General features: G+C 48.6%; 1 protein-coding gene across 4 annotated transcripts in view; it reads left to right on the top strand.

Annotated features, from left to right (window-relative positions):
• The window catches only part of TANGO6 (transport and golgi organization 6 homolog), a 48,243-nt gene that overhangs the window by 10,299 nt on the left and 12,994 nt on the right, over window positions 1-24,950 (top strand). For 3 of the 4 annotated variants that reach the window (XM_035118907.2, XM_035118908.2, XM_035118906.2), the window contains exons 8-15: window positions 1,725-1,837; window positions 2,889-3,065; window positions 6,655-6,781; window positions 9,109-9,303; window positions 11,017-11,154; window positions 13,181-13,693; window positions 14,674-14,731; window positions 21,375-21,527. In XM_035118907.2, coding sequence (XP_034974798.2) covers window positions 1,725-1,837; window positions 2,889-3,065; window positions 6,655-6,781; window positions 9,109-9,303; window positions 11,017-11,154; window positions 13,181-13,693; window positions 14,674-14,731; window positions 21,375-21,527 — 1,474 coding nt within the window. The remainder of the gene's footprint in view (window positions 1-1,724; window positions 1,838-2,888; window positions 3,066-6,654; window positions 6,782-9,108; window positions 9,304-11,016; window positions 11,155-13,180; window positions 13,694-14,673; window positions 14,732-21,374; window positions 21,528-24,950) is intronic. The other variant, XM_060276026.1, reaches the window with a different exon arrangement.

The following is a 24,950-nucleotide window of genomic DNA, read 5'->3' as shown; positions in this document are numbered from 1 at the left end:
GTCAGTGTCCAGTGGGGCCAGTGCCTGTCTGCCTGTCTTTTAAAGCCCATGTTGCAGCCGATGCTGCAGGGTGAATGTCTCCCCACCAAGCTCCTGATTTCCAGCTCTTGAAGAGGGGCCTAGAAATCCCTCAGTCTTGATGAAACGGATAGATGTAGTCAGTGGAGGACCTTGGTGGCCTCTCGCCTTTAATTGGACATCATTCCTGAGGCTCCCCAAAAGCTCAGTGCCCAGTGCGACCGAACCAGTTGCATTCCCCTAGATCCGCCTTGGATGAAGTTTGTGCAGTGCTGCCTTGGAGTGGCATGGCCTTCCAGCTGTATCCAGGTTAGCCAGTTGTGTGGACACGACAGGTAAAGCAATCTTTCTCTTTCCCTGGAGGTCAGCTTGCTTTGCCTTGGTCCGATTCCAACGTTTTGGGCAGCTCAATCCCATGCGTCAGGGAGCCAAGCCACAAGCCAGCAGCGCTGAGATCTTTGGCAGACACCTTGGCAGTCTGAGCTCTTAAATACTGTGATTGCTCGACAGCGTCTTGGGCAGTAATGATCTGTTATAATGAGCTGGCAGGCAGGAACGGGTCCCAGAGGCTGCACGGTGGCCGCTGTAACTTCTGCAAATGTCTGGGAGCGCAGGGTGGGTCCATTGCTAATGGCAGAGTGCTAGAGCCCTGACAGAGGGGAGATTAAGATGGCAGATTGGAGCTTGAAGGTGTTTCTGGGGCTTTGCCTCCCAAGTGTCATCTGATGCCAGAGTGGGAAACTCATCTCAGGCCTTTAGCAGGAAAGCAGCGAGTACAAATAATGCTCGTTGAGGATGAGTGGCTCCATGGGGGATTAGCTGAGGCGGAAATAATAGGCCATATTTTATAAAGGAAATCTCTTTCTCACAGAGGTCCTTTTGTGTGTGTGTGCGCGTGTGTGCGTGCTGGGCAGGGCACCATTGTGCTTGGACCAGGGATACCATGAAGGTCTAAGACAATGTGACTAACCAGTAGCCCTCTAGATGCTGTAGGACTCCCAGTTCCCAGCAGCCAGCATGGCTAGTGGTCGGGGTGATGGCAGCCACAGATGTTCCCAGCCTTTCCTTCAGGCCATGGTAGTTCTAAAGAGAGTCTCAGAGCAGTCTGACACCTTTACACAAGGCTGTGGCAAATACAGTCGTACCTTGGATCCCGAATGCCCTGGAGCGCAAATGTTTTGGCTCCCGAACACCGCAAACCCGGAAGTGATTGTTCCAGTTTATGAAAATTTTTTGGGAAGCTGAACGTCCAACAGGGGTTCCGCAGCTTCTGATTGGCTGCAGGAGCTTCCTGCAGCCAATCAGAAGCCGCAATTTGGTTTTTGAACGTTTTGGAAGTCGAACGGACTTCTGGAACGGATTCCATTTGACTTTCAAGGTATGGCTCTAGATAAATACATCAGAATTCTGAGCAAAGAAATGAGCTTTCAGTTATGGAAATCTGCATAGGTCCTAGCTTGTCCAGGTTTATCACACCTCTGTTAGCTCTCATTGCCCATGCACTTCCAAGCCCATTTCTGTATCTATAACCTTTATGTTCATTTCTCAAGGGTTTTTGCAGAGAGCAGTGCCTCTCAAGGTGATGGCAATTCTTGTGCCCAGCCCTGCTCTGTGTTTCTGTGAGTCATAGTCCACAGGCAAGGCAGGTGTGTGCTTCCCGTCTCTCTCCATCCACTCATCCCATGGTGCTTCCTCTCTCATCTCAGGTGTACGTGGTTGGCAATGAACCCACAGCTTTCCTATTGGATTCCTTGCAGCCTGTGCTAGGAACCATCTTCTCCCTCTGGTGTTTTACCAAGCAGAACGTGTCTTTCTTACGGTAAGGTGTGTGGCTCGGAGGAAGGGTTCTGCAGTCAAAGACCATCTGATTTCAAAAAATTTCCTCCCGCTGCATCTTGGGAGAAACATCCCTCGTATGGGGACAGATGACTCTCTCTTACTGCTGCTGCTGCTGCTTTGTGTGTGTATGTGTGGCTTGCTTTCTATTCACAGACAACGAGACAGTGTTTTGTGCTGCATAGCAGTACCTGGAGACCAGACTTCCTGCTCTAAGGAGTTGATGCTGGCACAAGCTGGGGATGCAGTTAGGCAGATCATATCCAAGGGAGTTGGATGCTGCTTCTCATGAGAGAGAGGCATCTTCAGGACTTGTCCAGGAAATGGGATTTAAATGTTGGCAGCTGCAGCTTGGAACGTGCATGATGAGCCCAGCACTTCTTAATGGTGCAAGGGCAAATGCTTAGGGAAATCTTGCAAGGGGTACAGCAGTGGTGGAGAACCTCCTCCTGGCCAAGGGTTGTGTTCCCTTTGGGGAATCTTCCACAGGCCAGTGGTGGGCATGACCAATGGCAAAAGTGTGTGGAGCAATGAATGTAAATGTTACAGTAGGTTTGTTTCTGCACACTCTTGCACAATCTTCTCTATCCTCTATCTTGGCACGCAGGAGGCATTATCAGAATTTAAAGACACATTCCAGCAAGGCAAAATCATGCCTGGCCTATGTGAAATGACCACTGAGATGTGCCCTAGGGAGAGTATTGAGGGTCAGATACATAGGCGTGGAGAACTGCATTCAACCCCCAGGCCTGAGGATCCCTTCTCCTGGGATACATGGGCCTCATGTTAAGGAAAGGTATGGCCTAAATCAGCTTCCTTTAAGGTCTGGGATTCCCTGATGCGGCCTAGATGCAGCAGTTTAGAGCAGTGAGAGAAGACTCCTCTAGTCTAGCCCATTCTAGCAATGGAGAAGTCCACTGCCTTCCAGGTTCACCTGCCCTTTCTCTTCAACCCTGCCAGGTACAGATTGGCATATTCTTGTTCTCCCTTGGACTGCCTGGCAGTCACTCATTGCCACATTTCCTTCCTTGTAGCACTCCATGCCAAGAGATCCTGTTATGGTTCTTGGAGAAATGCGAGAGGCAAATTGCACTATCCATCCTGGAAGGACTTGCAAGGCTTGGAGGAGCCACCCACCTGCTCCATCCGCTCTGTCAGTTTCAGGCAGGCAGTGAAGGGGGTGCTGTAGTCACCATCAGAGAAGCTATCAGGTGAGAAACGGCATGTGGTTTTCCAGTCCTGTGTGGCTGCAGGCTGATGTTGTTCTGGGGTGGTCTTCTCAAAGTAAAGGAGATGGAGCCTTGTGGCAAACTCCACCACCTTAAAATACCTTTCTGGAAATGTGAATCTTTCTTTCTTTTTCTTTTTTAAAAAAAGCATTTTATTAGATTTTCCAATTAAAGCACATATAAAACAATAAACAAAACAAACAAACATTAAAAAACAATACAACACATACATCATTCTTTTTAACAATTCTTTCCAAATCTCTCATTCTCAATGCTCTGCCGAGCTTGACTTCCCTCCCTCCCCTCATTTGGTTTTCTATTCAGTTCTTATCTCGCAGTTCCTTTATACCTCCCATTTAAAGTCAATTCGTAGGATTTATTTCAGTCCTGCAAGTGTCTTTAAACTTCTACAGTTCTTTTCCATATAGTCCACAAATTTACTCCAGTCTCTTTGGAACCTTGCTTCCCCCTGGTTCCGGATCCTGCTAGTCAGTCTCGCTAGCTCCGCATAATCTATCATTTTTGTCTGCCACTCTTCAATCGTCGGTAAGTCATGAGTTTTCCATTTTTGGGCTAACAATGTCCTAGCCGCAGTTGTCGCATACAAAAATAGTGTATAGTCCTCCTTTGTGATCTCTTGTCCCATAATTCCTAACAAAAATGCTTCTGGTTTTTTGGGAAAAGTGTACTTAGAAACCTTTTTCAGTTCATTATATATCATTTCCCAAAAAAAATTTAACGGAAATGTGAATCTTTCAGATTAGGTGTTTGTGAAGCTTCAGGCTCGTTGGCACAGGTGGCATGCTGGGGGAAGAGGGCCACAGCTTTTCTTGAGGCTGGGCAGACTCATGTCACCTGCATTCATGTATAAGTGGTTGCAGACTGTGAAGTGGAGTGAGTGCTTCTGTCTGGCTTTTTGAGCAAGTAACAGGACATATGGAGGTGTTGCTTCACTTATGTGTCTTTAAGAGCAGTTGTGTGTATGCACATGCCAATTTGTAGAAGGGTCACAAAGGAATAGGGCTAACAGTGGCTACGTTCTCCCTCTGCTTTTAGAGACAGTCTACTTCTGAATTACCAGTTGCTGGGAATCACAAGTGGCACAAGTGTTGCTGTGCTCAGGTCCTGCTTTTGGGCTTCCCACTGAGGCATCTGGTTGGCCCTGTAAGAACCAGGCACTGGACCAGATAGCCCCCTTTGGCCTGATTCAGTAGCTAAGCTCTTCTGGTGTTCTCATTTCTGTGTGAATGAGTGCTGATGTAATGATGAAGTGATGAAACAGTGTAAAGCCCCAAGCACTGGGGAGTGATATGCCGGAAGGAAGGAGAAGGGAGTCTGGAGCTCTTGTGGGCCTTATCTTGGACTTCCAAAGTTTTCCTTGCCAGAGGCTCAGGTAACTGAAACTGAAAACCACAAAGCAGTCAGCCCCAGGGGCTGGAGGGAGGGCTGGCTCTGAGGAGTCAGCAAATGAACAGAAGCGAAGGCTCAAATTCTCAGCCCAAGAACCCCCAATGACTGCTGCATGCACTGATGGTAAACACTCCCAGTATACTAATGGCAGGCTGCAGGTAGGGCTGCCATATTTTGAAGAGCAAAAAAGGACACATTTGCCAACTTCTACTTTTAACTATGGATCACTATGACGACACTACCCATGAAAAAGAGGGTGTGTCCTGGAAAAAGAGGACATATGGCAGCCCTAACAGGAGAGAAGGGGGACCCTGTTTTTGGAGTCTAGTTTAACAGCCTAGGCCATGCTGCTACTCAGTGCAGCAGTGCTACTCAGGTGGGTCGGGGGAGACATTTACTGCCAGATCTCTATTGCTGCTCTGTGCTGAGAACAGAATGTCAAAGTTGCTCCCTTACCTCACCCCAGCATATGTGAGTGAGCTGAAGGGGCCCACTCCAGCTCCCACAGCACCCTGAATCAAACCCTTGAGAATCAGAGGGTGAAGGTGCACTCTGGCCTCCCAAGTGTGCAGTGCAAGCTCTCCCCTTTTTCCTTCTTGTTCAACCAATTTCAGTGTCAGATTTTCCCGCTCACAAGCCCGTGTATGGGCACTGTGTTTTATAACCTGGGGTTATTTTTGTTTTGTCTTTTTGCAACCATTCCTGTGTTAGATGGTGGTTTCCTGTCTCGTTGAAGGTGCTAATTTACTTCATAATGTTATGGTGGTGGTGTTTTCACCAATTACTGATGTAATGGTAACTTCACTTTGCACATAATTGTTACAGACTGGAATTTTTATATTTCTTAGCCATTTGGTGTCCAGTTCACATTCATCCCCCCCACCCCTGACACCCCTACCTGCCAACTGAAGATACCGTAGCTATTCATACATCTCCAGTCCATGAACACTTGTGCCTTATTTGCTAGCCTTTTAAAGTGCCACAAGCCTCTGCTGATTTAGTCTGTTGCCAAAGAGTTGCCTCTGCCTTCTCTTGAATGTTGGGCTTGCAGTGTGAGTTGACTTGCAGAGTTGAGCCTCCACTCTTGCTTTCCATGAGTTTGCCATTCATGTGTGTAAAATACTTCACCTAAATCACCTCATTGTGATCCTAACAGCAGCCCGGGTAAAGCAGGCTAGTGTGATTATCCCCCTGTTGCAGATGTGTGACTGAGACAGAGAGAGAAAGAGAGTGGTGTATGGCAGAGGCAAGATTCAGATGAGGAATTTCCTTATCTCTTAGCCTAGCCTTCCTTAACCTGGTGCCCTCCAGATGTTTTGGGCTGTAACTCTCATGAGCCCCAACATCATATGGCCATATTGGCTGAGCTGAGGATGATGGCAGCTGTAGTCTAATACATCTGGAAGGGCAAGGCTGGTGAAGTTCTTCTTAGCCATTCTGCCATGCCATGTTTATATTTCAAAACACGAGTGCCATCCTTCCATTTTAAAAACTTCCAGGATGGCCAACAACACCAAAAACAAAAAACACCTGGCAGCAAAACCCAATGTTCGTGTATTTAGCCCCACAAACTTCTCTGAGGAAACTTGGGCCTCTTGTGCTAGTCAAAGCACAAAACCTAATCCTGTTAACCAAGGTAGCGGGGAGTGGAAAACCTCTCCCAGTAAATAGCTCACATGGCATGCTGTTAGAGCATTGCTCCAGAGCATTGCTGTCAACAGGCCTGTGATCTTCCTGCACACAATGAGGGAGAGCAGGCATGCTTTTGGGTGGCTACCCTCTCAGATCAACTTCCCAGGCAGACTGCTGGACTCTTGGCTTTGCAGTGTGAAACATTACCTCAGGATATGGTGCCCTCCACATGTTGTTGGTCTGCAACTCCTGCCATGGCCGTCCTGGCTGGGGCTGATGGGAGTTGTAGTCCAAACATCAGGAGGACACCAGGTTGGGGAAGGCTGCTGTAGAGCTGTTCAAGTGCTTCTGAAGATTGTTGATTGGCAACACAGCTGCCTGTTCTTGGTGGCTCAAAAGATCCTCCCTCTGTTAAGGAGCTAGCCTGAGGTCACTTGCAGAAAGTTGGAAGAGGAATGTAAGATGTTCAGAGTTGCTGCCAGGAGAGCTGTGACTCCCCTTTGTGAAATTTTTGCCTCTTGTTTCACAGCGATGAAGACGAGGCTCTCTACCAGAAGGTGTCCTCTGAGCAATGGCAGCTGGAGCAGCTGGTGGAGCTGCTCTCTCACTGCCAGAGCAGTGGCTTAGCCGGAGACTTCTTCCTCTGTTGCCTAAAGGTAGGGGCCTCCTGGCATTTGGGCTGCTTCATCTTGGCAGTTGCTTCTGGCTGTTTAATAGTGTGTTTGCAGGGGGTTCAGTAGTCTTTCTTCCAGGTTAAAAATATATATCAGGTAACCACAGGTGATGGGGAAGATCCTTCTCTGCTTGAACATAGGGACATAGGAAGCTTTCTTATACTCAGACTACTGGCCCATCTAGCTCAGTAGTGGCTACACTGGTTTTCAGCCAGTGTGCCATGGCACCCTGGGATGCCTTGAATGATGGCCAGGGGTGCTCCAGCCAACAGTGGCCTCTGTGCCTCTTTCCTTCCCTCCCTCCTCTGATGTCCTATCCCATCTCTGGCTCCCAAAGGCTTGCACAGCTGTTTGTTGCAGCAGCCCTGGCTATAAGCCCCCCAGGCGAATAGTGCCTCTGGGGCTGGCCAAGGGGTGCTTTCCCAGGCCCCTGTGGGGTAATGTGAGGAGGCACCTCTCTTTGGGGCATGGGGAACTGCTCAGAGACTAGGGGCAGCAGTCCAGAGGACTCTCAAGGAGAAGGGAGAAGAGAGGAGGTTGAGGGAACACTCCACAAAGGAGGGTGTTCAAAAAGTGGTGAGGGTCTGCCCGGTCCGCAGGCAAGGGGTGACATAACTGGGCTCCTGAGCCCCAGAGGGGTGCCACAGAAAGAATGTAGTTGGTCAAGGGAGCCGTGGACCCAAAAAGGTTGAAAACCTCTGGGCTACACTAATAGACAGCAGTTCTCCAGGGTTTCAAGCAGGAAGTTTCTCCTAGTCCTACCTGGAGATGCCAGGGACTGAGCCTGGAACCTTCTGCATGCAAAGCAGATGCTGCACCACTGAGCTTTGCTGCACCATCAGCCCATCTGTGGTTTTAAGGGCCATCCCCCAGCTTTAGGCAGGCAACACTAGAGAAGAAACTAAGAAGTTTGTAAAAAAGAAAACAACCCCTGTAACTTAAAGTGGGTTCCTCAACTCCTCCTCTAGTCTCTATTTAACTAATGCAGAGTGATTGCTCTCCCACTCCAAACACCAAACCTTCAAAGATACTTTCAGGGATGCAAGAGGCAAAATGAGGGTCAGGCATCAGCTCTGTGAGAGGCAGTCTTTGGTGAATGATGAGTCAGTGATGGAGATGCAAAGCATGTGAGGTTTGGCCTGTTTGTTGAATGTTGTGAACTTCCTTTATTGTGAGGTTCTTTTGAAATGCAAAAAAGCAAGGAATGGCTCTAGTCATTTTGTGTGGGGCATATACTGTAGTTGGGAAGAAAGATGCTCTGGAAATTCGCTGGAGCCCCTTTTGAATGAAAGCAGCTGGTTAATGTATGTGCATACTCCTGAGAGTGAAGTTTTGCTGGTACAAATATTGCAGTGCTACAGATGGATGCTAATGGCAGGGTTTTTTGTATCTGCCTCCTGCACAGAGGACCATGTCTGCAAAAGAGGCCAGCAGTGTCAATGTGGGAAAGGGTTAACTGCTGTTCCTTCTGGGGCTGTTTTGACAACAGGAGAATCTTTGAAGTGTAATTGTGGGTTTCACAGATGTGAATAATCTCTCTCCAGGGGGAGGGGGGGCTTCCTGTTTGTGGGTGGGTGTCTATCCAGCCCTCCTCTGTGTTTACTATTCAACAATATTTACTTAATAATTCATAGTATGCCCCACTGCTCTATAAAAAGCATGTAAAAATGCAGGTAAATAGCTTAGAATCATTCCTAAAGCTGCTGCCTCAGCTGCTGTCTGTGTCCTAGACCTGTTCGTGCCTCTGCAAGACACAAGGAAGGGCTAAGTGGTAGAGCACCTGCTTTGCATGCAGAAGGTCTTAGGCTCATTTCCTGGCATCTCCAGGTAGGGCTAGATAAGACCGAAGTCTGCAACTGGAGAAACACTGTCAGTAAGTGTAGACAATAATGAGCTAGATGGTCTGACTCAGTATAAAGTTCCTAAGGCCTTTTCTGCAATATCTTTCAATGAACTGTGATATGACTGTGGGATGAAGCAGGGGATTTGCTAGTTAGCTTTTTGTCACAGATGAAGGATCCCAACCATGCATGCTGCTGTCATTTTCATATATACATGCATATGCACCTCGGAAATCTCTTCCCAAAGCAACTTGTCTACCTAAGAAAAAGAAGAAAGTTGTCTTCATAGAACAAATTAAGCCTCTGCTTCCTTGTAGATCTTCTCCTTTCCCATTGACCAGCGATGTGCTGGCCAAAGTGCAATGACATGCCAAGGCAATATATGCATGTGCCTTTTCCTATGTGCATTCCTCTGATTAAATGCCTGGGTTTTTTTCTTCTTCCATTCTGCCCCCCTCCCTCTGACAGGAGCTGACACGCATGGCTGGGCAGGGTGCTTCCAAAATGGAGTCTGCCCCGCTCTCCTCCTGCAACAGCCCTCTGGACCTGGAGCAATGCTGCAGCCCTGGCCTTGAGCAGCAAGAGAGGCAGCTGCAGGTGCTGCAGTTGGTTGGCATGATGTGCGAGAGGATCTCGGATGCGCTGTTCACAGACATCTCACAGGTTCGCTGAGGCCTTGGTCTCCCGAGCTGCAATTGGACAAGAAGTCTGCAATTGGGAGGGGAGTTTGCCACATCACCCACTGGTGGTGACTTCAGGGCCAGCAGAGGTTTTTTTAGAGGCCCCAGGCTGAGTGATTCTTGGGAGCAGCCTGGGTGGTCATAGCGGAAGCAGATCCCCTCCTCCTTCCTTAGGTGCCGCACCAGTTTCACTAGGCTAGGTGGCCAGTAGAAAGGGGTGGGGGAAGGGCTGTGTTAATTTCAAGCCTCAGAGAGCTGAGGAGGTTGCGCAAAATGCCTGGTTGTCAGATTTGGCGGTGGCAGGTGGGGTGGGGGAGAGCAAAACTGTCAAGTGAGAGAAGCTGCTTTGGGTGCAAAGTTTTCATCTGTGACCTAGAAAGAACAAAAGTATCCAATAGTCTCCCACAAAAACAGACTTGTTGAGTGCACAAAACCTAATCTTCCCTCCCTCCTTTTGTCTTTTCCTTGGATAATTAGGCAGTTTGTTGAAAAGACAAGCATGTCAAGGAAACCCAAAGGAGTTTGTTTTCCCCAGGAGGCGGCTGGTTAATGGATTTAGTTACTAAACTCCCCGCCGCCACCTCCCTCTTTGCCCTCCAGATACACCTGGTGCCAGACACACCTGGCAGGGAGAATTTGCTTGGGCTTAAAAATGCCTGTTCTGGGATCAGAAAAAGAGATGGGTGTAATGCCCAAAGAGAACCAATACTAACAATAATTTGCCGTGCTGCCGCCCTAAGAAAGAGAGGAGAGATCTGTTGGCTCCCTGATGGTTTTATTTTATTTAGGGTAGAGAAATTCAAGGGGACCTTGACTTCCCTGCCAGAGGGCTGCCTAGCTTCATGTTCGGAGGTGCATACAATGATGGACAACCATGCCTTCGCACCCTGCTTGAAGGCTTCCCAGAAGCATCTGGGTAGCTGCTGGGAAGGGACATAGCTCAATGGAAGAAGATCCTGGTTTTGATCCCCAATGTTTCCAGATAGGGATGAGAATGTACCCAGTCTAGAATCCTGGAGAACCCCTGGCAGTCAGTGTAGACAATACTGGGCTAAATGGACCATTGGTCTGACTTGGCATAAAGCAGCTTCCTAGCTTATTGATCCAGCAGCACCAACCAGCATGGCCATTGGTCACGGATGATGGGGGAGCAGGGTTGTAGTCCAACAACATTTGGAGGATCTCCCCATCCCTGACAATAAGCCTTTGTGAGTTGCATTCTGCTATATGGCTGTTTGCATGTCTAGAGAGTCTTACCTTGCTGCACTTTAAACCTACTCTCTGGGGTTCCAAGTCGTTACTGCACATCGTTTCAAAACCCACAGATGAGCAATACCTTTATTAAGATAGACCCAAACTGCTGGTACTGTTTCCATAGTCAAGGGGGAAATCCAGGCTGATATCAGCAGAAGGAGAATTTCTGGTCCTTGGCAAGGATGGGAGCTGTTGATATTGTAGTTCCTTGCGGAAACCCAGTGGCCTGAGAAGTGGCCTGAGGTTGTCAGTGATGGAGTGTAGCTGGAATGCCCCAGAATACTCTTGAGTAATAACCTCAGGATAAGAGTCCTTAATTTTGATTGCTCCTGGTTACACTCTGGAGAGTTTGTTGAGATAGATGTACAGTGTGTCTTTGAGGTCTTGGCAGTCTTTCAGCCGAATGACATGATAATCTCTCTTTGCTTCTCTCTCTCTCTAGGTTGTGGAATTCGTGGCAACAACTCTGCAGCGGGCCTGTGCAAGTCTCACTTGCAGCTCGGGGGGTAGCACTGTGGAGGCCCAGACACTGAGCATGGCTATGGGACTGGTGGCTGCCATACTAGGAGGGGCAGTGCAGGTGAGACTGTGGGGCACGGTCAGGGGGGGATCAGGGCTGGTTCGCTCTTGTGCCCTTGCTGTCATCTCTGTGACAGAGATGTGTATGTGTAGCCACAGCAAGGAGTCAGACACGCTTAGGGCACATGGTGTGGCCATCCTGCAGCTTTCTTCATTGGGAGAGGCAACAGTGCTGGCTGGAGCCTAATGTGGGCATAGATTACAGCTCACATAGCAGATGCCCACCCAGTACCCAGCCTTTCAAGGCAGTTTGAGAAAGAGCTGGCCCCACCTGAGAACAGTGAGCCTGATGCAGTACTTCTCCCATGTCAGGTGCTTTGTGCCTTTGGAGCAAGCACTCTCTTTCCATGAGGAAGGGGCGGAATGCAGCAAGTTCTGCTCCTGGATGTGACCTTGGCAGGGTGGGAGGAGAAGAGCGCTTCTGGTGAGGGTGAGATGGCTAGAGCTGTCACTGGCATCAGCGATGGAGGTGAGCAATGCTATCAAATCCTCCTGCGAGGATTTGAACTGCCAACAAGTCAGCTGTCCTGAGGGAAGGGAGAACCATGTGCCAGGAGCTGCCTTGTCCTCTTGGCCTGGGCATTGTCAGGCCTTTCAGGGAAGGATCTGCTCTTTATCAAGGGTAAGGTACCTAGAACTGCCAGTACCACCAGCTATCACTTCAAGAACTGTAATAACTTGTGCTTGAGCTTATTTTTCCCTTCTCCCTCCTCTTCATTTTTCCTCACGTGCCATGTCTTTTTTGATTGTGAACCAGAAGGCAAGGACCATCTCAGTACTTATATTTTTAGGTTACTCTGAGAACCTTTTTGGCTAAAAGGCTGAGAATAAAGGCTGTAAGGGCCAGTTGGCTTCTGTAGCCCTACAAAGAGGCTGTAGGCAGGAGCCCCACAAAAAAACAAGCTGCTTTGAGCTGAAGTTATTCAACTTCATTTAGTTATTTGATTGGCTAGGGGTAGATGGACGGTACTTTGGTTTCTGACCAGAGTTGAAACAAGTTGAGTGAGGGGTAAAACCTCAATTTTGTTCATTTATTTTGAAGCATTTTTATCCCACGTTTTAGAAAAAATCACTCTTTCATAACAGCATACAAATGTCAGTGATAAGACAACCCTTGTTGTCTTATAGCTCACAATGTAAAAGGCACTACAGAAAAGGAAAAAGGATTGGGAGGGAGGAGGAAGGAAAAGAAAACTCAGGCACTAGTTCTTAGTTACAGAGTTCTTACAACCAGCTGCAATGGAAAGAGCCTAAAGATGGCTTGTCTTCTTAGCTGAGCCAGTGGAGCCAGGCCCTGGGTCCTTCTGTCATAGCCTGGTTGTTGCTAGATGACAGTGGAAGTTTTAAAAGTTGCTGCTTGTTGGGTTTGGTCCAGGACATAAATTTATTCTTTCCTCTCCCATAACCTGTGTTTTTACACTGGCCCTAGCAAAATGTGCACCACCTCTTGCTGAAATCTGATGTGGTTTCCAGAAAACCCTTGAGTGATGAAGATGATCTTATTTATATAATTTTCCTCCACTCTGGTTAACACGCAAGGCAAATTACAGATATCTACTACTATAATAATGCCACATTAAGAAGCTGCTTAGAAATAAGTTGTTGGGGAGGGGGAGATGCTTCTTGGTGTGGTAACAATGCTGGGTGCAGCAGTGGGTTGTCCAGATTTCAAGTGGACAGTTTCCAGCATATGTACTGTGAATTCTGCCCATCCCGGCTTGCTCTCCAGCTACTTTGCAATCCACCACCTGAGATGTACGGTACCTCAAGGCCCTTAGCACGAGTCCCGGAAAGCGGCTCCTTTCCCACCCCATCTGCTCTTTGCACCTGTAGGCTTGGGGCATGATCTTATCTCCCCTGCCAGATCCTTCATATACGCCCATAACGGTAACCACAGCAAAGGCTTCCTTCCTGCAGTTCCTTCTCCTGACACAGCCTCCCTTCAGCCCTGGGGAAAATTCTCAGGAGAAGCCCTGATTCCCTCTGTCTTTGTGGCTGGACTAACGTGCTTGATGATCTCTCTGCAGCTGAAACCGGCTGACTTTGCTTCCCTGAAGGGGCTGGTGCCCCTGCTGGAGGATCTCTCCCACGTTCATCCAGAGCCTGTCATCCAGGAGCTTGCTGCCGACTTGCGTATCACCATCTGCACCCATGGAGCTTTTTCCACAGAGACAGTCAGCTCTGCTGCGCAAAGTACCCTGGGCAAGAGTGATGCAGGAGTGGCGGTCAAACCAAGAGCTCTTGTAAGACAGGGCCTCACCAAAAGGCTCCCTAGAGAGACCTCCAACCCCAAGGCGGCTCTGCCACAGGACCACATGGAGAGCAGCTTGGGCACAGACCCCATTTCCAACCTGCCAAAAGGGCCTCTGGCTGGGGAATCTGTTGCAGAGCCAGGCTGTGGATCTCAGGACCTGCAAGAACTCCTCTTATCAGTTTATGACCCGGACATTCCAGCACGAGCAGCTGCCTTGCGCAGTCTTTCCCGCTTGATAGAGCAGAGGGACTCGGAAGCCCTGAAGATCCAGGAGAAGCTGCTGAAGGTAGACACTCTGAGTACACTGTGTCAGCCCTCTGAGAACACCCACGAGGCGGCAGTGTGTGTGCACCTTCATTGCTTTCATACTCCCTTTAGTGATGGCCTGCCTAACTAAGGGTGTTCCTGCATGGAAGAACTCACTTTGAAACCCTGGCATAGGCAAGGCTGTCGCTGTTGGTTTAAGTAAACCTGACCTTTGCCAACCTGCTGCATGCCAGATGTTTTGGACTACAGTTCCCATCAGCCCTAGCAAGCTCAGCTGTTCTGGCTGGGTCTGATGGGAATTGTGGTCCAAATCTAGAGGGCACTGGGTTGGCAAAAGCTATTCTAACCACTTCTAGATACCTGCATGCCTTTTTTCGCATTTGCTCTCCAACAGATAGTAGTCTTCAATTCCCTGAAAAGTGAGGGAGACCCTTCTCCTTTTTGGTGGGGTGTGACCCTCTTTTCTTCCTTTGGTACATCATGCCAGGGGTACTTCTAGTTTGAGTTAACACAGGCTGGTGTGGCAGGGCATCATCCACATGCTGGCTGAGACACCTCTCTCCCATTGGTTGAGGAAATCAGTTCTAACCTTGGGCATCTGACCCTTCCCTCTGTCAGAACAGTAAAATCTATGAGGGGTTCCAAAAACCTCCAGGATTCCTTCTTCCCTGCCTAGACGCCAATTGCCAGTTAAGCTAACATGGGAAACCACCTTATAAAAGGCAGACCCTTGGTCCATCTCACAGTTTTAGGCTGGGAGTCTCTCCCAGCAACACTTGGAGATGCCACTGGAGATACATCCTGGGGACACCTCCTGCAAAACAGATGCTATACCACTGACTGTTTTCAGTTAGCAAAAACTCTGGTTTTTGGGGGGTTGTGCGTGACATGAGGGATGTAGGAGATACTGTCTTCTGTTGGGAAGGCATCAGCACTGAGGCTGTGATAACTATGCTACTTGAATGCAAGTTGGGTGATTCTTGGACTTTATCCTTCCAGGCTTTTTTGGAAAATTTGGAGCACGAGGACTCCTTTGTTTATCTTTCTGCTATCCAAGGTAAGCAGGCAGAGTCTGACTGTTTGTGTTGAGTTCTGCTGAGAATGAAAATAGAAGCTTTTTGCTGTCTAGCCAGACTAATTATGTAGCGGCCAACACCAAGCTCCTTGTCAGTGGAAAGTTGTGCTGCTTGGACATGATTTTTTTTTTAAAAAAAGGACAGATCGCCTACTTGGATCAAGCCAAAAGCCCCTCTAGTTTAGGGGCACTAAGATCCCCTACCCTCACTCCTAGGAATGGGAGGTGTTTGAGAGGTTGCTTCTGCCCAGGTTCCACTTTTGTTTTTTGGGTGTTGAGATGTTGAGTTTCACAACACTACTTAATTTACTGGAAGAAGAGGAATGAGGGGCAGCCATTAATAAAATCAAGAAGCCCCACAACCTGCTTCCCTCCAGTTTTAGCCCGTTCACTGGGTTGTGTTTTAAACATCAGCTAAAGTTGCTGACAAAAGAAAATCCCCACACCCCAGACTCTCTAGTACCGGTAATTCAAATGCTGCTTCACGGCTCAGTGGCTCTGCTGAGCAAATGCTGTTTTCCTTATCCCATGTGAAGGAGGCATTTGTTCTCCAGAAGTGGCTGGGAGACAGTTAAGTGTTGCTCTGGAAAGGTACTAAGCGTGAAGATACTGGGCATGTGAGCACAGTAGAGCATCAGCTGACATCAGGTACATAGTCTTATGCTGAGTCAGTCCATTGGGTCACCTAGCCAAGGGTTGCCTCTACAGTGACTGGCAGTAACCCTCCAGGGGTTCAGGCAGGGAGTTGTTCCTTTCCAGCCCCACCTGGGAATGTGGGGATTGAACCTGGAACCTTGCACATGCAAAGCAAGCACCCTACCACAGAGCCACAGCTCTTCCCTGAAATCTTCTTGGTCATCTGAAAACTTGAATTGGCCTGGTCTCATTGCCAGTTATACTGGTCTGTGCAATTTGCTTGGACATCGTCATGTCAAGCAACTCTCACTTCCTCTCCTGTCCATTGGCAGCATCTCTGCTCTCCTGCTTTTGGGAGAAGCCACCACTAATTCCTTGAACAAAGCAATCTCTCACTGGCTTCCTTCTGAAGAATAGCAAGGTGATCTGGTATAAGCCAGGCAGATATGCTATGCAAATACTGAGCTGGCAGCCAGTGTCCCTGGCTGTCTTCTTAGGAAACGAGCACTGTGGCATCTTGTATTCAACAGAATTGTGTTCCCTGTTACTTCATCCCTTTGTACAGTGTGTCCTGGAGGAGTCGTTCCAAGGTAGCCCCCATACTTGTGTGTTGGCAGTGGTAGCAGGGCACTGGATGAATGTTGTGTATGTCTCCGGGTCCATAATTAATCAGCTGCTGTGTACAGATAGTGCAGAAGGAAAGAGGAACATTCTAGGCTGAACTCAAGATTGCCACACAGGGAGGTCTGAGATACGGTCAAACTTCAGTGGCTCTCCACCAGTTGCCCTGTTTAGGCAGGTGGCAACCAGAGAATTTTCTCAGAACATCACCCCAGCTTGGCCATTCTTCTGGTCTGAGCCAGGGGCAGTGCAGGGAAGGAGCACACTTGCCCCATACCTGCAGTCTTGGTGTAGCCATGTAATCCTGATGGCTGTGTTTTACCTCCAGTGTTGAAGGCAGTCTACCTCTGAATACCAGTTGTGGGGAATCACAAGCAGGGAGAGTTGTTGCAGTCAGGCTTGCTTGCGGACTTCATCAAAGGCATCTAGTTGGCTGCTATGAGAACAGGATACCTGACTATATAGGCCTTTAACCTGATGAAGTAGCCAAACTCCTTTTGCAGTCTATCATAACAGAGGTATGGGATTCCTCTTCCCATGTATTTATGTGTTGTGGGGTTTTTATCTTGTTTTTGAAAACTGTCCTGGAAGCTTCACTGCAGAGTAACATATATTTTGGGCTAAATGGAGGCTGAAAGAGGCCTCCTACCTCTTTTTCATAGAGACAGAGGTGAGGAAAGTGAGACAGTAATAGTATCCACCACCAGCTTTCTGGACCGATGGATTTTTTCACTGTTTCTTCTCTGGGGATTCCTTGGCACCCTCAAAGTGTAAGGATGCATTTGGGTGCGAGCCAGCTCCCTTTCCTCATTGTGCAGTGTAATTCATAATAATTCAGATTTTTATCCCAGTAACATCCTAAGGGCTCAGGATGAGTAACAAACACTTATTTAAAGTACTGTGGGGTTGAGCAAGAAAACCCATAAATAAGGTGATGGATGGATAAAAAGTTGCTTCAGGAGGAGGAAGTCTTCAACCCTTGCAAAGTTCATGCTGCACCTTTTCTGTGCAGTTTGTATAGGGCACCTGGGAAGTCCCAGCAGGAAGCCCCTGGCTCAGACTCCTGTCAGGTAGAAGAAGGTGGGAGAGAGGGAATAAAGAGGACCTGCCCTTCTGGCTGCAACAGCCAAGGAGCTGAAGGGGGAACCTCCTCGCCCTGCCTTTTCCTTCCTGTACTTGTGTTGGCTTGAGCATGTGAAGGGCTCATGTGTGCCCTGCAGGCGAAAGACATCTCACCACTCCCACCAGTGACATGGAAAGCATTGATCCTTGCACGTTTAGCAACTTTGCGATGGCTTTGATGAACCCTCCCACTTTGCCAGGAGGGCTGAGTAAGAAAGGCTCAGCTTTGAGAGTAATGTCGGCATTGCCTCAAAAGGGCTGGGACGATGTAGGGGAGAGGCTAAGATGTGGTGCAGCTGTCACATTTTACCTGCTGCCCTTTCCCCCAGAGAGCCATCCGGCTACTAACACACATGCACCCCATTCCCGAACACACAGCTCCCTGCCATTTCCAGCTAGATAAGCAGCTGAAAATTAGCATGGCAGGAGAGACTTCAGTCTTGGCCAGGTAGCCTCTGCCACTGACTCACTGCTTGGCACCCTCAAAGTTGCTCCAGGCCCCACAGTCTTCCCTCCTGCACCCCCCACATAAAAGTATTGCTGTCCCATTGCAGATTTACTAGCCCATTGCTTTACAAGCCGGAAATGAGTAACATGATTGTTCTCAAAAGAAAGGGGGTGGGGGAGCACAGAACCAGGATATTGGCAGCTTTCAGCCAGTCTGAGCCACAGGAAGAAATTGTAATTGTACCTTGGATGTGGTCCTTGAACCTGCTGTTGACAATGTGGGATTCGCATGTATTCAGTATTGGATATTTTGTGATGGACCGTAAAAAAATAAGCTTTACGCTGCAATGAGCCCCTTGAGCTTTGAAGTGTCCAGAGCACTGTTTACTGCGCCCAGAGTGGGAGATGGAATCTTCTGTGATTCTCAAGACTCCCTGGCGGATGGTATCACAGAGAAAGCAATCCCCGCCGCCGCCGCCGCCCCCACTGCCGCACCTTACCTGCTGCAGAAGGAAGCAAGCCTAAACAACTGAGAAAGGGGGCAGGATCATTGCACTTCCAGCATAAACTTTTTTGGCACAAGGGCCACATTTACCCTTGGCTACACTCTCTGGGGGTCAGAGGTGGGTGTAGCCACCCTGCGCACTCTCATGTACACACAGGCACACAGCCTTCCCTGCCCCACCTGTAGTGATTGGAGTGTTGGACTAAGCTGAGAGACCAGGGTTCAGATCCCCATGCAGCCTTGAAAAGCTTGCTGGGTGACCTTGCGCCAGTCGGTCTCTCAGCCTAACCTACCTTACAGGGTTGTTGTGAGGGGAGGGGGAGAACTATGTATACCACCCCGAGATCCTTTGGTGCACTGTAAATGTTAAACAAATACATAAATTAGGGTTGCCATATTTCAAAAAGTAAAAACCAGGACACCCTGAAAGTTGTTGAGCTCTAAAAAGGCCCCAAAATGCAATTGTTCAATTGACTTGCCTAGGATCCAGGACAAACTACCTTACAGCCCTACATAAATGAAAATCTTTCTGGCTCAGCAGAAAGGGGTTTATTGCCCCCTCTGTTCATGATGTGGTGACCAAGGAGGGGGCAATTTGCATCCGTTCCTGAGCACAGAGTATTGCCTGCTCCAGCACTGTGTCTGCTTCACTTCCCCACACTTTCGACCCCCCCGCCCAGTGCCAAAGTTGGTGGGGTTTTGGCTGAGGACTGAAAAAATTGCTTGAGGCTTGGAGGGCGGGGCAGATCAGGCCTCAGAGCTGGAAGTTGGCCACCTGTGCCCTAGAGCCAAAGGGCACCAGCTGAGCCGGTTTAGGGGCTACCTCAGATGGCCTCATTGGAAACTTTTTCCTCTCCATGGTTCTGTTCCTGGAGGAGGAGAAGGTTTCTCATCTTCTTCAAACCAACTCTTTAAAGAGGAATTCTGCTCCCCTCTGCCCTAGAGCTCCCTGTTCTCTTTTTTCATGTGGGTTTTCCCACACAGCTTTTTACTGTCAGTTTGGGCCTTGGGCTTGGGCAACTTGGCGGTTGGAGCCCTGTTCCTGGGGAGACCTTGGGCAAGCTGTGGCGTGTGCCAGCCTCAGCTCTTAAGGTGGAAATATCCCCATGTGTTGTGATGAAGTGCTGCTTCCTATGCCAGCCTTTTCTGCAGCAAGCTCCCATCCATGGCCTTTCCTTTTGCACTTTCAGACAGAAGCTTTAAGGGCTAAACTTTGGCTTGGTCCAGGAGGCCTGGACTAAGGGGAAACATGAGTTTTCCTTTCCAGGTAAATGTTAGGAACAGTTATTATATCATATACGGTTCTTCAGGCTGTGAACTCTCATTTATTTATTGTATTTATAACCCCCATTTTTGCCAAGGATGCCCAAGTTGCCCAAGCTCTGTGTGGTGTACATGGTTCTCCTCCTCCTCAATTAATCCACACAATCACCCTATGAGGTAGGTTAGGCTAAGAGGCAGGCCACCCAGCATGGGGATAGGAAGCCTTGGATCTCTGTCAAGCACAGCAACAGGTGCTTGAGTTCCCAAATGGAGCCTAGTCATCCCTCTCCGCCACTAGCTGACAATGCCCTTAGCAGATGTAACAATCCCATAATACCTATTTTCCCAACAACCTGCTGCTTCTAATCCCCAGGGCATTTTCCTCCCTCCTCCTCCATTTTTTCTTCCTGTGCCCAGAGGCATGTCTGATCTGGAACTGGAGATCAAAGGGATGTGAAAGACAGCTGCATCCATATCATCTCAAAGGGTTGAGGTCGTAACCTGTGCCTTCAAGGCCAAATACAAGCAGCTATTGAACTGAAGGTGTTGGGCATGGCCCAATAGGACCTGGGCTGTTTTCACTGCTCTGATGGTTCCGTGGTGGAGCTTGCAATTGAGTGACGCGTGCTTCCTCCCCACTGTTTACTCTGGCTTGACTGTAGAATGCTGCCATGACTTCTTGGAGCAAGGCTGTAGGACACACAACACTTCTAAGAGCACACTCAGAAGGGAAACCTTGATTCTAGTTCTCTTCAGTGGGCCAGATTTGGGCTTGATTCCCTGGTGCTGCCCTTGCCTCTTCCAGGGGCAGTGACTCACGTGACATGAACCTTTGTAAGTAGCACCTTTCTGCCATTGTGATTTGTGGGTGGCATCTGATGAAGCCAGTCTTTGCCGGCTCATCTCTGAGGACGTCCAGAACTTTGCCACCTTGTTGCTGCACATGAATGCAGCTACCCCTTTGGGAATGTGGCTTTTTTGGCACAGCCACCATCAGGACAGAGTTGAAGCTGGTTAAGTTGGCACCTTTTGTTGCTGCCTATGACAACCTGGTGCCCTACATTAATTTTGGATTACAACTCTCATCAGCTTCAGCCAGCAGTCCAAAATATCTGGAAGGCACCAGGTTAGCAAAGGTGTGTGGTGCTATGCCAAGCCAGGGGTTTCTAGTTTCCTAGGTCAATTCTGCTTCAGAGGTGATTCTGTCTCATGTGTTGGGAATTCCCTTTTTGAGGCTTGTTCTGGTTTGTTTTGCCTTGCAAGAGAGCTGTGTTAAGCTGGAAAAGCTCCCATACTGCCAACAGGGCTGAGGAATTTAGGGGTTTTCAGTTGTTTCTGGACTGTGGCTCCCATCTCTGCTAATCATGCTGGCTGGAACTGATGGGAGATGGAGTTCAACAACATCTAGGGAATCCCCACTCCCAGGATAAGGCAATGTGGCAATAAGACTATCATAAACACCCTTTGGACAAGGGCAAAAAATAAAATCTGAATAATTAGCCAGGTGGGGAATAAAAGATCACTTTAAACTATTCAGTGTGGTGTAGCCAGTGTGGTGTAGTGGTTAAGAGCGGTAGACTCGTAATCTGGGGAACCGGGTTCGCGTCTCCGCTCCTCCACATGCAGCTGCTGGGTGACCTTGGGCTAGTCACACTTCTCTGAAGTCTCTCAGCCCCACCCACCTCACAGGGTGTTTGTTGTGGGGGAGGAGGGGAAAGGAGAATGTTAGCCGCTTTGAGACTCCTTCGGGTAGTGATAAAGCGGGATATCAAATCCAAACTACACCTTTCTTAGGCACATTGCTCAATCCTTCCAAGTCCTCTGTGTGAATCTGATTTTCAATCTCTCCTCCTTTTGAGGCAGTGCTTCCTCTGCTATCCCCTCTGGATTTAGAATTGGAGAGCTGGGAAAGGGCTCAAAAAGCCATCAGTTCAAAGTACCCCCACTAGCATCTTGGACATCAGTCCACACAGTTGCCAATGCTTGCCTTCTATGTCACTCCCTGGTGCTTCTCTTTCTCCTGATCTTCAGGTGTTGTGCTGCTGTCGGATGCATTCCCAGAGCGAGTCCTTCCCTACCTGCTGGCCCAATATGGGAGCGCTCATCCAGGCACACAGGAAGCACAGACGGTCGAGACCAGGATGAAAGTGGGGGAGGCCCTGATGCGCATCACACGGGCACTAGGTGAGTTTGCAGCTCCCACTGGGAATTTTGTGCCAGAGCTGTTCCAGCAGCGTGTGGAGCACCAGAACATGTGGCTCTCTGAGGAGGCCTATGCTGGCATTATAATCATGCTTGTCCAGGAGGTTGAGTAATGCTCATTTTCTGGTATAAAACCCACAACTGGTTGTACTAAGTGCAGAGTGCCAAACAGCATTGATGTTCCTTGGCAACTTGGTACCCAGCCTTCACAATCTACAAATGTCTCTAGCTTTGCTGTTCAGTGTGTGGGCAGAACACTCCACCTGGACAGAGTCGTGCTAGAAGAGATCCCTGCTCCTTCTTCCACAGCAGCATCTTGGCCTTCAGGTGCCCAAGCACCAAACTGACAGCAGGGGAAGTTACTGTTTGGACCCACCCTGGTCCCCTGGCTTTGAAGTCATGTCCTCTGGCACAGATTGGAGTAACACAGCATGTGCTGCCCTTACAAAGGAAAATTAGGCATGTCTAAGGGAATGAGTCACCTCCTTTTTCTAGGCCTCAAGTTGTATTAGAATCTGTGCATGCTATTTAACGGCACTATTAATTTTCTCCTTGCTTCATTTCCCCATAAATGGAAGTTCAGGAATTGCCCACCGGTTTCCTGCATGTTACAAGGCACCATTATAAAACTTGGCTGCATTGCCTGCTGTTTCCCTAAGACTGGAGCCTTGTGACTTGTCTGGGCATGACAGTGGCTGAGTTCTCTGGAGCTTAGGCTTTTCTTTAAAGGTTTTGTTTGTTAAAGTGATTGCTTCTTGGTGGCATCCAAGCTCCTCTGCACAACTGGGGTGTGGGGGGACAGGTGCCAGCTTAGCACGGTGCACGAACCAGTCTTGATGGTGCCACCACAGCCATCTTGAGTCTTTTGTCCACTGCTGTTGCCAGTGAACAGATCGCTCCCTGTACTCTGTGCTGCAAATCCTGCTTGGCCAATTTAGCCTTACTGTGCTTTATATATGTTGAGCCTAACTCATTAAATTACCATCTGGCCCAGATGTTTCTCCATCTGTGCATCCCACCTGTTTGTCTGAAGCAGAAAATGGCTAAAAGACTGGCTTTTAAATCTTTTAGTTGGATAAAGGGGGGGATTACAGGTTTTCCTCCTTGGTTTGGCTTCTGTGGCAGCTAAATAAATATTTTCTCAAACAGGTGTTCAGTGGGTGAGGACCTCTTCTGGTTTTCATGCTTTTTGCCTTGAGGGAACTGGCCTATTTGACATCAGCTTGTCTGCTTGAGAAGCCCTGCATGATGTAAAGGATCCTGGGACATGTGCACTCTCAGGCACCAGGGCCATGCTGTTGACCATTATGTACTGAACAGGTGGCCCAGAACACTCCTGACACTTCCATCTGATCATGCATTGCAAGAAAGGGGTGATTGTGGTGGTGAGGAAGCATGTCTGCCATTATTACTGTTCTTCTGATAAGCTTCCAAAGTACAATATGCACCCCCTGCTTAAAAACTCCTGTTTGTGGGCTAAGCTGCATCTACCCTGACTGCCCTTCCACTCAGAGCAATTTGGAATATTTTGTGCTTCTTCTGAGTGACTGGTTGCCCACTCCAAGCATAAAGCATATTCTGGAGACTTTAGCTTTTGTGGGCAAAGAATGGGGCCTCTGAAGAGACAAGGCTCCAGCCTGTGAAATTTGGCAATTAACCACCTGGTTATAGGCTTTGTTCCAACTCAACTGTTGGCATTCAGCAATATGAATTGTGTCCAGCATTCCTTGGAGCAGACCCCTTGAAAGGAATGAGCATGGCTAAGTTAGGCCCATTAATCTTATCTAGTCCAAGGATAACTTAGTTGGATACAGCCCATGGCTCTTTGAAGTAACTCCTTGAAGTTCACACATGTGTAAAAGCAATGCCAGAGTTTTGTTTTCCTCAGCAGGTCTGTGATTTTATGAGCAGGTTCGTAGATGCCTGGCAAACAAGCAACCCTGTCCCACAGGCATATGTAGCATTGGATTCTTGCAAAACTGCCTTCAAACAGAGCACAGCTAGTACCAGCTCAGATCCCCTGAATGAATCTACCCACCTGTTTGCCCCCTTTCTCTCTGGTTTTGCTGCCCTTCAGGAATGAGGAAGGGAGCTTCTCCATGGCAACACAACCACCTTCACCACTGGGCTTCTGGTTAGGTCCTCCACAAAGATATACTACCTCCAATTGTGAAGGTAGAGCATGTGACCCTTTTGGTGCTACGTTGCCCTTTTGGCAGTGATTCGCACACCCTCTACTCTCTCCTACCCACTGCTGTGCCTGGTCTATGCAGCTGCTTTTTCTTCTTGCAGGTAGAAAGAAGGTGCACTCAGACACCTCATCTGCTGGAAAATTCTCTTGGCTCACTGATGAGTTGCTGCTGGCAAAGGGCCCTTTCTTTAAAGATAATAGCATAATTGCTCCCCTGTGTGTCAGAGCTTTACCCTCCTGTTTGTATCTCTTTTCTTTCTTTTTCTTTTCAAGGTGCTGTTCTCTCCTGCTTTCCCTGCCCCCAGCAAGAGTGCTCTTTAGTCAGCTAAACATTAGGAAGGCTTTTCCAGTCACAATTTTCTTCTCTTTCTGCCCTATTCTCATTGCATTTTATTGTTAATCTTCTAGAAGTTTTGTTTAATGAATGGAAGCACTTTGGCCACTTAGGTGCTCAGTGATTGGCTTAAAAGGATTTTGAGGCCCCAGGCCTGTGATACATATCTGCATGTGCTAATGCAAACTGAGGCTGAGTTTCAGAGGGGGAGTAATTAAAAAAAATAAAGGGGAGAAGGTGCAGGAGATGTCCACCTCAGGGCAAAAGACTTGGAGCTCAGGCCCCCTGACCCCCGACAACAGCCATGGGCTTCGACAGACACACACACACCCCAGCACCCCTGGGGACTGCAGCTATGAGGCTGTGTGTGTTGTGGCTTCTCCCACTGCTTGGTCATGCATTAGGGGTGTGGGGCTGCTGACTGAATGAGGGTCTCTTGAGGCTGCTGAGGTGTCATACTTCACTCCCGGCCTGTGCCACTCCTTGCCACCCTGGTTCTTGCATTGCTGTCAGCACAGCCCCCTATTTGGCATGCACCAACTAGTCTGTCTATTTATAGACCAAATTAAACCAAAGTGTTTTGTGCGTCTTCACATTTTTCAACACTACAGCACTATTTAAGACTCTATTCTTAAAAATCACTGGATTTCCTTCCCCACCCCCTGCTGCTAATCTTTTCTGGGATTTGCTTTGCTTTGCTTTGGGGCTGTCTCTGCTCCAAACAGGGAGCAGGGAGTGCTGGCTGTGGCAAAAACCCTTCTGCACCTCTGGATATTGCTGTCTCTGGTGTGGAGGAAAACCTTTCCAAAGCAACGTTGGTTGAGCACATCCTTCTACAAGGCATGTGCTGCCTTTGTGGAAGTGGAATAGCAAGAGTTGC

The sequence above is a fragment of the Zootoca vivipara genome, chromosome 6 (assembly GCF_963506605.1).
Source record: "Zootoca vivipara chromosome 6, rZooViv1.1, whole genome shotgun sequence".
NCBI classification, from domain to species: Eukaryota; Metazoa; Chordata; class Lepidosauria; order Squamata; family Lacertidae; genus Zootoca; species Zootoca vivipara.
The sequence above is the reverse complement of the archived record's forward strand: the minus strand, read 5'-3'. Positions and strand labels throughout refer to the sequence as shown.